Here is a 13,412-nt window from a genome sequence, read left to right as displayed (position 1 = left end):
ACAAGATAGGCTGTCTTAAGTTCAGAAGAGACTGCTTTGGGACAAAAGGGAAACATTACCTCATCAACAGGCATTGATATAACATGCACAAGATTAAGTGTTGTTTTTCTCATTCGAAGAACTGAACATAAGTTTCTAGTTAGCCTGAATTTCCTTTAGGAGAACATATTAATCAATACTCATGTAAATGATACTCAGTTTTTTTTAATTACAGATGAATTGACATAATATATAACTGACAGCCATTTGCTTTCTTGAATTATATTCAGGTTTCCACTGTCTCAGAACTCATCTTCCCTAACACTTCTGTTATCATTGCAAGGAGGGCTCAACATAGTACTGAGCAAAGGGCATATTCTTGCTCTTCCTCATTCTGTACCTCAGATTCCGAAGACAACTTCATCATACTTGTATTTATCTCACTGAATTTTGAATGATTCTTATTCTCAATTACTGAATTGCAATGAAAGAGATTAATGGTTTAGGATAAAAGTTAAATTGCCAAACAGCAAATCAAAGGGAGACTACAGGAAAAGAAATCTCTTCCTCTCTAGTCTTAACCTATGGTTCCACACAACCTATGAAATACTAGTTTAGCAAACTGTTTTACTATATAAAGTAGTTTCAACCTTTTGATCTGACTAAAGAGATAAAATGAAATCCTCCTACCATGATATACTAATGTACTAAACAAAACCAAAATGAACCATTAACACAGTGATTCTGAAATGAAAATAACCATATCCCAGTTAAGGAAGAAGAGTCCCTTTCCCAAAATTAAACCACACAGCCTTTTGCCTTCACTTATTTAATGACCCAGTTGTCAGAAGCAGAGTTAATTTCCATTCAAATCATAAAAGGGTTCAATCTACCTGCATACAACATATTCCAAGGCAACTTTGTCACCAAATTGTTAAGACACAAGTCTGGAGCTGGTAGCGTATTGTGTCACTGTTGGATGCAGAAAAGTAAATACAGTTCTGGAACAGTAATGGGGTGTACTTATATATATATATGACCAAGTTCTCTTCCAGATGATTAAATGAAAACATGATTCTACCTCTATCTTGACCACAGTCATATGGAAATCTGACCATATGGCTGTGAATGCAACACAAAGAAGTTAAAGCAGCCACACGTTCTCAAAGAAAGTGTACCTTTGCAAAAGTAGCGGAATAATGTTGTGACTTGCATAGACTGAACTCTTAGCACGGATTAGAATTTCACCCATCCAGAAAAACAGAGAAGTGCAATTGTAAAATCAGAGAATTTAAACCACCAATATCCTTGATTTTTTTTAAAATTATTGTGCCCAGCGTATTTAGTACAGAAGCAGCCCATAGAATTACCAATTAGCAGAAAGAATGAAAAATTAATAACTTAATGCATTGAAATTTGAATTTTATTTTGTTTTTTGCTGCTGGGTTAGTGTTGCATAGAGTAAGGCACTGGATTAGCAACAGAGCAGAATTTTTCTAGTTCCTACCTATGTCATTGGCTACCATCTTGGAAAACTTTCTGCTTTTGGTCTTCACTGTAAATAATATTTTAATAAAAGAGATCAACTTAAGTGTATCAAAGGATGAACTAAAGAAAAAATAAAGACTATAAAAAAGAAAAATACTGTACCCTTTTCTATAAAATTATTCATTTTTTGATCATCATCAGAATTGTTTGGTGAACCAGAACCTATGAGTGAAGACAGAATGAAATGGATATACAAACATACATCTTTGACACAAACCCCATGTATTAATACAAGCTTTGAGTTTAAGGAAGATACAAAAATGTATTAAAATATCAAATAATGATGCTGGTATTCTCTGTAGCTGTACTAGATCCTATAAAGTCTAAATTATTTTGGTATCACAGGAATTCTGCCATATTGAGATTAACCACAAAAATTATAATGCAAGGTACAATGTTGCACAGCGCAACAAGTTTACTGCTAGAAATATTTCCCTCATTGAATAAGATGTTTACATTGAATAACTAGATTGCTGTCCTAATCATGGTTCCAGACACAAAGATTAACCTGAATTATGATTCCCAGAACACTGCCGTAACAATAAACTCAAGTTTTGAAAATTTGTTGGGTTTTTTTTTTCCAATGCAGTAATTCACTGTTGGGCCACAGTTCTTCAACTATTCTGCAGACAACTTGGAGCCAATGCTGCCGCCTGGGATTTTTCTGAATCCTTAATACTGAAAAACCAGTGGTGTCTATAGGCCACAACTTAAGGCTTACCATTGTCATGAAATTAAAACATAGTTCAACTAAAAAATGCCAGATTTCATTAGATTTTATATTGTGGAAGTGTAAAATAAGAATAGAATGCAAACATTTTGACACTCATGAACACAAAAACTTGACAGTTTACAATGCTATACAACATTTTATGGGTCAGATAAACGCCCCTGGAGCCTAAGCTTATTACTGTTTAACTTCTGGAGAAAAAGCAGTAAAGTTATTATTTCTCTTGCATTTTCACAGTATTTCATAGTTCTGCATTATTAAAACTGTAGGATACTCTCCTGACTTTCATACACAGGTAGTCCCTTTCACAGTCCTCTCAACTGTATAATCACCCACTGGAAGAAGTCTAACCAAAGTTAGCTTCCACTTCTCTTCACCTGGGCACAGAAAGGTGGAAGATGTGGAAGATTTAGATCACTTGACCAAATGCAGACTTCAGCCCAAAGAGTGGCTAGTCTGTTTTACAGATCATACTGTAACAGTGGAAGCCAATAATGCACTCAATTGCCAATCCCATCCTTCAATCTTAAAGCTAGTAACAAGCAAACTTTTTGTGCTAGTGTATTTTCCTCTTAACTAGAGAGCCTCTAGACTGAAAAAAGTTCATTTAAATCTAGCCTCTGTCCTGCATCTCAAGCTCACCAATACTGTGCAGCTGATTTCTCCAAAATGATTTTTCCTCTCTTACCTCTCTGAAAACTGAATGCCATTTTCAAGCTTCTTTGCAGTCTTGTGCTCTTGCCCAGAAAAGATATAAAACTTAAACCAAACCTAAGGAACTGCAGCTCTTCTCTCTTCACAAACATCACCAAATGATTTCTATATCAGGGAGGTGCCTACCTCCGAGTACCTTTCTCGAAGGAAAACTGGAGAAGCCTGCCATGAGCCTTATCTTGTTCACTGAGAGCTGGGAGGAGAGGACAGAACTAAGGAAAGCAAGGCACAGTCCAACCTCCCTACTTCAAGATTCTATTTTACAGGGGAATGCAACAGTGGCTTCCCCCCTCTATCTTTTGGCAATTCACTACTTTTGGTAATTTAGACTTACTTCTCTTTAGTATTGTGTGTGTACTTAAGACATTATATACTTTTTTTACAGAATACACCGTCTCCACACTTCTAGATTTTATTCTAATATGAACTAACTTCAAAATAGTCTTCTCAGGTAGTCAACTCAAATTGGAGATTGATTTTTACCTCTGCAGGATTAGGAATTTCCCCCTAATTCTGTTTCCTTTCAGGACATTTAAACCCATCTATTCTAAGTTGCCTCCTTTTTTGATCCTCTTAAAGAAATATCCAAATTGCATTAATTTTTAACCAACTTCAGCTAACACAACTCAGACAAGAGGGAGGGAGGGAGCTAAACAAAGAGGGATGGGAAGCAAATTGTTAAATTTAGGATTTTTCATTATAAACTTTGATTTTCATCTTTGGGCTTGCTTTCATTGCATTGTTAGTGGAAACGGTGAACGGAGTTTCACTACTTCAACTCCAAATGATGAAAGAAACCCTCTAATTCAAATTAAATAGTGTTTTAAGTTTTAGCGGTACCAGTTGGAAGTGGTTTGGGCTGACATTTGAGCGATACTGGAGCAAGGGGGAAAAAAAAGGATACAGATTAAGAGTTACAACTCATTAGCTGTTCATTGTACACATTTTATAGCAGTCTAGCAAAAAGTCCAGGTTAAGTCTATTTTCTAAGTGGGTCAAATTCAAATACCTTAGTAAGAATAACTCTCCTCAATCTTGACAAAGAAAGTGATTTACTGCAATTGCAGCACTGCACAGCAAGTTGTTTACAGACATTGATCTTCATATTTAAAAATGAAATAGGAAAGATGCACTTTATTCTAAACACCACAAAAAAATGCTTGCATTAAAAGTGATGCTGAAGTTGACAACTTCAGCATGCCAATACTTGGCATTACACAGGTTTGTAATGAAAACACATCTTCAGTTAAGACTTTTTAATTAAAGTTTCCAGCCAAATTTTGCTATAATTATAAATAATTCTACTTTACTCTAAGAAATGGTTAGCAAAAAAGAAAATTACATTGACTGATCTAGATGAGAGTTTTGCACAATTTAAAATTAACATCAAAAGACAGCAGTTGTCAAATCAGAAATTAAGATTTATGTTAAAATTTCTACTGGAGCTACAAACAGCATCTTTCGTTTTGTTATGCTTTCAACTTGGCTTTGAAAGGTACAGGCTACAATACAAAAGGTATCTATCTTTAGATTCCTATATTGATTACCATTTCGCACTACATTGCAAAGAGTGCACATACTACTTTAGGTACCTGAGTAAACCTGCAACTTTGCCCTTTACTCTAACTTCACATACAGCTTTGAATGAAACAGATAAAGTGACATGTTACTTTAAAAGTTCTCAGAGTAATAGTGAAGATAAGCAACAAATTTTTAGCTACTACATGAAATATTTATCTCGAATACTATATATTGACATGCACTATGAAGTATTTACATGGCTATAGCCTCAACTAGCCAATATTAAACAAAATACTAAATAGTATTACATATTGCTGAGGCTTTAATTTAAAATATTCACATACAGTAGTGGCAACTAAAAAAAAAAAGGAGGGGGGGAGTGTTAAGTAGGGAACTCCTACTTTGTAAGTATGCCAGTTTCTGAAGACCTCTGATTCCAAAGAAAAATAGTAATTTACCACTTATGAGGAAGCAGAAGTAAACTAGCTCTTTTTACAGAAATAATCTTTACCAGTTTTGAGGACTCTAAAACACAATCACATGAACACAGGAATTTGTGCATCTCTTATCAATGTTTCAAAATTCCATTGTGCAGTATGTTCCCTGAAGCAAAAATATTTCAGATTATATCTCTCTTCACTCATCTTTGACGTATTCCTATTGCATCCCTTAAATCAGCCTTGTTTTAAAAATGCAGTTGTGCAACACAGCAAAATTTATGACAGCTCAAACAGTTTGTGAGAAGACAACAGGTTTTATATAATTACTTAACTAGTAAGTGTTGACTTAAAGCATACCATCTTCTGGACAAATAAGAAGCTGAAGATCAGAGAAAGCTATGATTACCTGAAGTGGGTGATTTGCAGCGGTCTTCTGGCACCACTGTACCTTCATTAATCTCACAAAGACCTGCTGGAACACAAAAACAGTGTATAATAAATACAGCTGCTATTTTATCCTTTCTTCCACTGCAGCTAGGAACTTCATTTCTTATTAGCTACAAACCAGCCCATTGTGACAGAATTTCTGTTACGTATTACTTAATTTGGACATTACACACAGTGACTGTAGAGTCACGTCTTCCTACTAAAGTTCTCTTTACAAAATACACCTCCTCATTAAATTTCAGTGAAAACCACCATATTTTCAGCAAGACAGACTGATCAGAACAGTTAATTATTTACATGCTATAGATACATATTAAGTACAAATATAATTTGTTTTGAAAAAATCCTAGTTATATTAAAAATGTAATGCAAAAGAAAGTCAGATGAAAGAGGATCATGAAGATTACAACCACATGTGCAGTATGTGTGAAACTACAGTGCCTTTTTTCAAATTATTTTCCCACTGTTACAGTGATATGCTTTGTATTTGCTGTTGCATTGCCGAGTTTGTTTTCCAGCAAAACTCCTTATTGATGTCACTTAAAGAATTTAGGTTCTAGGGTGCTTACAAAAGTGTTCTTCCAGAATTTCACTAAATTCTTACATCGTCAAATCTAATCATTTGAATAACTGCAATATGTTAATATCTAAAAGCTCATTCCTTCCATTCCGGTGAAGGAAATAAAGCATAGGAGTCCACAATCAGATGCTAAAGATGGAAGTTGCCTCATAATGGTCTTAAATATTATTCCATAGCACTAACTAGAAGTTTACAAGGAATTTTTCTACTTTCCTTTCTATTTTCCTTTTTGACAAGAAATTGCTGTCAAGACTGCCCACAATTAAGAAAAGTGAATTTTATTGATATTTTAAGGCTAGTAATGCATCTTTAGGTTTATAAAAAGTTTTCCTTCAGAAATTTCATAATGTGATACTAACACAAACAAGCATGTAATACTTAACAGTAATAGTTAAGAAATATTTGTTAAAATGAGAAGTTTTTGCATGCACACAAATATTTCAAATAGTCAAAAAGCTGGAGAGATGTAATGGTAATGGCTAAGGCAACAAGGGCTTGCACATGCAAAGCATGTCCATACAGCTGTATACTACACATTCACTAGTGCATCTGTACATATCTGTTAACAGACGACAAAAAAAAAAAAGGGAACAGCACTACTCTTCTATCAAAGCTTTAAAATTTCCAAATACTAAAACAGAAGTTAATCATTTAAAGGAAAAAAGTTCTCCTGAAATATTGTACCAATGTGGAACACATTAAAAGTACGTTGCATTCACAGTTTCATTTATGCAAAATAGTCTTTTTTAAGATTACTAAGAGCATGTACAGCTTGAACCTCAAAACTCAAAGACTAGGATTGATGTGAAATTGTCAAATGACTTTCAGGCTTGGTTAAGCCTACGCTTAACAACAGTCCAGGAACTGATGTAATTTCTAAAATGAATGGTGAAATCCCAGGTGGAAGCTATACCCTTCCACTACACAGGACAAAGAAAAAAGCAAATTATTTATTTATCTATCAGTAAATCAATGAGCACTATGGGATAATCGTGGTACATATTCTCTAACAAAGTATGATTTGACCTCTGAAAGCACCAGAGTTTTAAACATGCATGTGAGTCTAAATGTTTTGTACTAGACAGGGTTGTGTAAAAAGACTTCTCAGAAATCCAGGTGCTGATCTCCCAACAAGCAATACAAGTTTTAGATAGTAGCAGTACTGGGAGGACAAGCTTGTACTGTGCTTTTAGAAATAGTTGCGTTTCTAGATCATGCTCTTCCAGGAGCCAAACTGAACAAATCCAAACACGCAGTTCAGGAACTTAATTTCCTCTTTTCCCGTAAATATTTTAATTCTTTATCTTCATAGGAAGAGTTTAACTTCTCACACTAGTTCTCCTATGAAAACTCCTACGTTGACAGTAATAGTCTTTCGCCAAGAATGAAGTCACACACCTGCATGCTTGATTTCTTTGTAAGAAGTCTTGAGGCTACAATTTGATTAATATACAACTTAATGAGTAACTCGGATCAATTGATTCAACAGAAAACCCCCAAAACATTCTCTCATCATACACCTATGCACTAATTTTATGCATTAGAGAAGATTTATCCCACTAAAGAGAGTAAGCGTGCATTATGACAATCATTATGGTGCATACACCTTGGAAATCTAAGCATAGCCGTCACTGCTATTATTTAAGAGGAGAAAGGACAGGAATAGATAAAAAGTAATTTTACCTATGACTGTAATAGCAATTAAAGCATAGAATAACAAGAATGATCTGAGTTAAGTCTGTGAACTATGAGGATCTGTCCATGACCAATGAGAAGAAACTGGTGTAACAATCGTTATTGCTGTTCATCTTAAAACCCCAGGTACCCTGATAGAAGCAGTGTGCGCACTGGCAGTAAGACAGCTCTCCTGGAAAAGTTCTCTGGTTTCAGGCTTAAAGCATATGTGCAAATTGCTATGGATTACAAAAGCAAATTGATCCAAGAGTTTTCATTTCAGAACTGCAAAGACCACAACCTGCTAGAACACAAACATATGGAAGTGACCTTCTAATGAGCTTTTAGCTTATCTCTCTGAACTCTAGTAGCAAGAAATTTGAAAACCCCAAAAATGAATTAAAAAAAAAAAATCAAAATAATGTCATTAAAGACAAAAATTACCATGCTGCACTAAAAACTCCCTAGAATTACAGCTGAAATTAACTGATGTATAAAGTAAGTTTCATGAGAAATTTGTCGGTTTTTCACATAACCTTTAGGCAGATATATCTCTGAATAAACTACAAGTTGACTGGAAACCAGCCTAATTAAAAATTACAACTAGAACTAGCTTGATATGAAGATGTAAAAGTTAGAATTAAAAACACTTAACATAAAAAACAGAGCCAAAAAATTCCCAAACCCAATAGTCAAACTTTCTGATTCAGTTCTGGACTTGGCTTAGCCACAGCTGACATCGGTCTGGTTTAGTTGACGTTTAAGTTAAAAATTCAAATAGTTCATGTCCAGATCCAGTTCAAGGAAAAAGGGAATAGGGAAAACAACTAGAACAAGCAACCTCAGAAGAGTTCTAGGCATGTATGTTCTTCAGGTTTGACTCAACCCCAGTTCTGAATCCCTTGTAGATTACATTCAAAAAAGGCTTTTTGATGTATAATGAAAATAAAAAAAGTCACATGCATGCCAGAACTGCTTCTATTTTGTCAGAATCCTAAGCTGCCTCTGGTAGAACTAAGAAACACTAACTTATAAGAAGTTGTATTATATTGTACTAGTTGAGAATTCACATAAAATCTTGTAACTCCTAACTTACTATTGGTGGGAGTTAAGATTGGTGTCCTGTGTGAACTTAATTATGTAACTAAGCACGGAAAAGTAACAGCTGCCCATAAGTTTTGGTGTTTAGTCATAAAATTACCACTTGTTTAATAATTTGGTACCAATATTGACTTTCTTAATGGCTTCTTTCATATTTAGCAAACAGTGTATCAAGCAAAGGTCTCTAAACAGTGTAAGCCTCCACTGTGCATAGAGTTTTCATCGCACTATAAAGCTTTTACTTACATATTTTATGTCTTTCAGCACAAGGCCAAAGTTGTTTTTTTTTTCCCCCCACTATTATGATCTGAAGGCAAAGGTTGACTTTGTTTTTATTTTTGACAAGCACCTGATGACACTGTCTAGCAGGCCTTCACAAAACACATATACTGCATGCTTCACAAACTATAAATTGCCACCCAAAACATGTGAGTAATATACCTGGTATGAATCACTGATAAATTCCAAAACACGATCCCAACTGGGAGCTTGTATCTGTTGAGCTAGCCTGAAATGACAGTTTACAGTCTAGCTAGTGTAGAGAGCCTTGTCTCTAAATAGATGCTGCTTTAAGACGGGAATCTGAATTTCTTTTCTGAGTAGAAAAAATAAGATGACAGAAACATACATCATATTCTTGCAACACAAGTGAAGGGAAAATCTTGCATTTCCATTCATATTTTAGAAGATATGTAACTCTTACTCTATGAACTTTTTTTAAAAAGTCTTTTTAAATTTTCAATTGGCTGACTCAGGACATACCATTTACTAAATTATAAATATGTAAGCAGATACTGATGATCTATTAAATAGACATTTTATGCTGGAACATACAGAATAGCAGGGTTCTTAATGAGGAAGGACCAATTCTTGCTGCCTTTTTGGGCAAAACCTATGGAAGTGGTTGAGTAACAGAATGATGTTTTCCTACTCCCCTCTATACTGAAATAATTTAATTTTTGGTTCTGCCAATCTTGGGCTACAATGTACAGTAACAGTATGCGGCTCTGTTTCATGCTGTCTGAACCTGAACTTAATGTAACTAATTAAGAACTTGTCTGACTGCATGCATAGGCTACTATGATTTTTTTTTTTTTTTAAAATACATTGTGGTTGTCTCAAAAAGAATGGGAAATATACTCAGTTTCCCTAAAACAACCACATTAAATACATAAGCACTTTTTCTAGGAAGATTTAGAAATTAAGTACTAATTCTCCCTGAAGGTTATTAGAGCTGTACGGTAGTTGAAAATGCCTTATTTGCAGAAAGATAAATTTAGAAGTATTAAGATACAAATGTTTTAAAGATAAAGAATTCAATGAAGGCATATCTTTCAAAATAAAACCAAAGAAACATAAGTTCTTTGCATTTCTGAAGACACTAAACACACATATTAATGTTCAAGAAAGGGAGCATGCAAAATCCAAAAGCATTCTGACTAACTCTTATAAGTTCCAATCCTATAAATATAGCAAAGGACAGTTCTTTAATGTAACAGACTTATTTGTGGAAAATTACACAGCAATAATGCTTTATTATTTAAGCTATTGAAGTCTGGGCAACACATACACTGAAAGAACTACAAATAATGAGAAATATTAAATGATAACTAGAGAAATTATTTCCAGTTTTTAAAAAGACTGTCGCTCCAGCTAACCAAGATATTGGCAGGATGGTGGAGGGAAAGAGAATTAACTACATGGTTAAGAAATCAGCTCTTTCATACAAAACCTGTTTTAACCTCTTCCTAAATTAAATAGTCCAAGTAAATTCAGCTTTACAATCACTGGCTTCAAAAAACAGTTTTGGGACTTCTGCCCATCTTTTGCTTCCCTTCACAGTAATAAATCAGTGGCAGATCCTGGTTTTCAGTTTTGTATCATCTTAAGGTGGAGGCATTTCTTTTGTGCCTAGCTCCCTTTCTCCCTTGGCAGCAGAGGATGGAAGACTATACAGAAAGCAGTATTTGGCTATTGAGCCTACCCTCTCTGAAATGTATTTCTTTTTTCTTGTTGGGGAAAAAAAAAAAATAGCAGAACTAACAGAACTGGACCACAATCTCAAGTCTTTTTTTTTTTTTTTTTTTTTTTTTTTTAAACTTCAGGTCATTCTTCCCTTAGCTTCATTTTATTCTACTCTCCTTCATTAAAAAATGGGGTGAGATCACCTACCTCTGCCCAAGGACTGGAGAAAACTGGCATCCTAGGGAAAGGAACAATGTTACGCTTTTAAAAATCAGCTTTACGTTCTCCAAATTCTTGGATGCTGTGAATGATGGAATAAGTCAGAGAAGCCCTCAGGTAAATCATGGTTCTGATGGGCTACCTCCCTCACATAGGTGCCTGAACTTGAAAACTGCCTGGAAACCCCACAGGGCTGTGCAATACACAAACACCTTCACCCTTAATTCCTATGAACAAGATCTTTGTAGAAGTAAATTTTCATTTGTAATAGACAAATCACTGTCTTTTACAATATTATTAATAATAATCTAACAGTAGAGCTCTGAAGCTTTTTCTGCCAGAAAGGGGACCAAGCAAGGGAAGCTTCTAGCCTCAGATCTCAAAGCAACACCAAGTTTGGCGAGTAAGATCTCGGGTCTGTAGACATCAGTAACTTCTGAGACAGGATCTCCTTTTGATTTTGATATTTATTTATTTAAAAACCACAAAATACAGAGACTACTACGGTTGTTTTTCTTCCTTCAAGTTTCTTTTAAAGGTGGCATGAACAAGAAATACGATAGATGCATGATGGATTAAAATCAGTTTCTAAAAGTAAAACAATTACTTAAAATAGACTAACAAAAATATTTATGGTGAGTGAACAAGTCACAAAATCAAATTCAGATGTTCAAAAATATTTTATTGCCATGAGATGACTTACTTATATAAGAGGTGCGAAGCTTTTTCACAGACTCTGAATATAAGTTAGAAAGGCCGCACATGCAAGAAGCCACAGTCAGCATACCTTTATGAAGCAATGAGAAAAGGAAAGACGGAGACACTAACAGTACATTTGAGACAGAAAAGCCAGCAGAATAACTTGTATAACTAGGTTTACAAAATGCTGTTGCCATGCAGATCATTAGTATTAAAATGTAAGATGAAAAAATACATGATTTCATGTAACAGTTATATTCATGAGCAAAAAGGACTTCATTCATGAACATCTTAGAGACACAGTTGTAACTCAGAGTTATGCAGATCCAATACATTAAAATAACAAAAGCCAAGAAAACAAAGCAAGTAATGTTTAACACTCCAAAAGGCAGTTTATAATCTAAATGCATGAAGCAGAATTTAAGCCCTTTACTCCCCAGAGGAATTAACAGTCAACCAGTAAAGTTATTTCTTTCTCTCTTAAAAAGTAATTTTTTTAATAAAGGTTTTATTTATTAGAAGAAAATATTTTATCTGACAGGATACCAACTGTGTATGTTCTGCTCTACGTTAATGATTTTTAGACCATTTTCCTCAGTTGAAATAAGCTGACTGGTGCTAACTGGATCTTTCTCAAACCAATGATTTACTAAAATAGATCTTAGAGCATCTATTTCAATTTGAATAAAATATTACCTAAAGAACTTACCTGGACTTTATTCTGGATCTCTTCAAATAAAGCAACCAACACTAGAGCATGAGGAATTTTTTTTGAACAGTTTATTTCCTATTGAAAAATAATCATTTGGGGCAGCAGTGACATTGTTTATCATTCTGTCTTTAGCCCTTTTCCGAATTAACTTAAAAGTATCCGCTACGTAACAAGGAAGAGAAAATAATTTAAAAATACTAAATTTTCCTTTTGGCAATAAAAAGCTTGACATTTTGACTGAAAAGTCACTTTCCTCCTCAGCTGCAAAGGAACATCCTTCTTCAGCATATTTTTAAATCAGTCCTTTTTTCAAAAAAGATTTTACCAGTTTGTATTTGGAAGTTTATTTGGTTCATTTAAATCAAAGGCTTCCTCTCAAGCATAACATAACAGCATACACAACATAACATGCTTTAGTGTATCAGGGACATTTCCAGTCAAAGTTTAAAACAGAAAGCCAAAAGATCCCAGCAGATACACTGGCTATCTGCAAACATTATTGGGTTTATACAAGGTTATGATATGGGTACTAGGTTTATCAGAAATACCAGGATACTTCTACTTCTTCATGCTGTGTTAAGTTAAAATCTTGTAAACTGCATGAATCTATTGTACATTTATATCCATTCACGCAGATAATGTTTTCCCATCTGTTTTTTCTTAAAACATACATCACACTGAAAAATAAGTAATGATATTAAGCATCAGTAGATTCCACTAAGCAACAGTTTTGAAGGAAACATGAAGTAACAAACCTGCAATAGTGACATTAGGGACAGATCAAGATGAAAGGATGAAACCAAAACGGAGAAAAGCGTGCTTGTATTCAAAGAATGTACACTAATAGTCCAGATAACCAACTGTGCCTTTCTTCTGAGCTTAAAACAGGTTTTGGGTTACTCACCTCCAGACGGTTGCCGAGTTTTTCGGGGAGACCGTGGCTCCCTGCGATAAGGATCATTGGAGCCATACAGTTCAATAGTGCCTAGATTCAAGAGCACTGTCTTCTGGAGGTAATCAACCATGGCAATACCATTACAGTTTCCAAAAACTACTCTGGAAAAAGAGTGGTGGAAGGAAAGA

General features: G+C 34.6%; 1 protein-coding gene across 5 annotated transcripts in view; it reads right to left on the bottom strand.

Annotated features, from left to right (window-relative positions):
- Nucleotides 1-13,412, bottom strand: part of STXBP5 (syntaxin binding protein 5) — a 116,978-nt gene that overhangs the window by 22,602 nt on the left and 80,964 nt on the right. For 2 of the 5 annotated variants that reach the window (XM_050893447.1, XM_050893448.1), the window contains exons 18-19: nt 13,234-13,385; nt 5,339-5,404 (exon numbers count right to left, since the gene is read on the bottom strand). In XM_050893447.1, the coding sequence (XP_050749404.1) occupies nt 5,339-5,404; nt 13,234-13,385 (218 nt within the window). Of the gene's footprint in view, nt 1-1,486; nt 1,535-1,629; nt 1,690-5,338; nt 5,405-11,621; nt 11,706-13,233; nt 13,386-13,412 lie in introns of all 5 variants that reach the window. The other 3 variants (XM_050893450.1, XM_050893445.1, XM_050893446.1) reach the window with 3 other exon arrangements.

The sequence above is a fragment of the Gymnogyps californianus genome, chromosome 3, assembly GCF_018139145.2.
Source record: "Gymnogyps californianus isolate 813 chromosome 3, ASM1813914v2, whole genome shotgun sequence".
NCBI lineage: Eukaryota > Metazoa > Chordata > Aves > Accipitriformes > Cathartidae > Gymnogyps > Gymnogyps californianus.
This window is presented reverse-complemented; position numbering and strand designations above follow the sequence as displayed.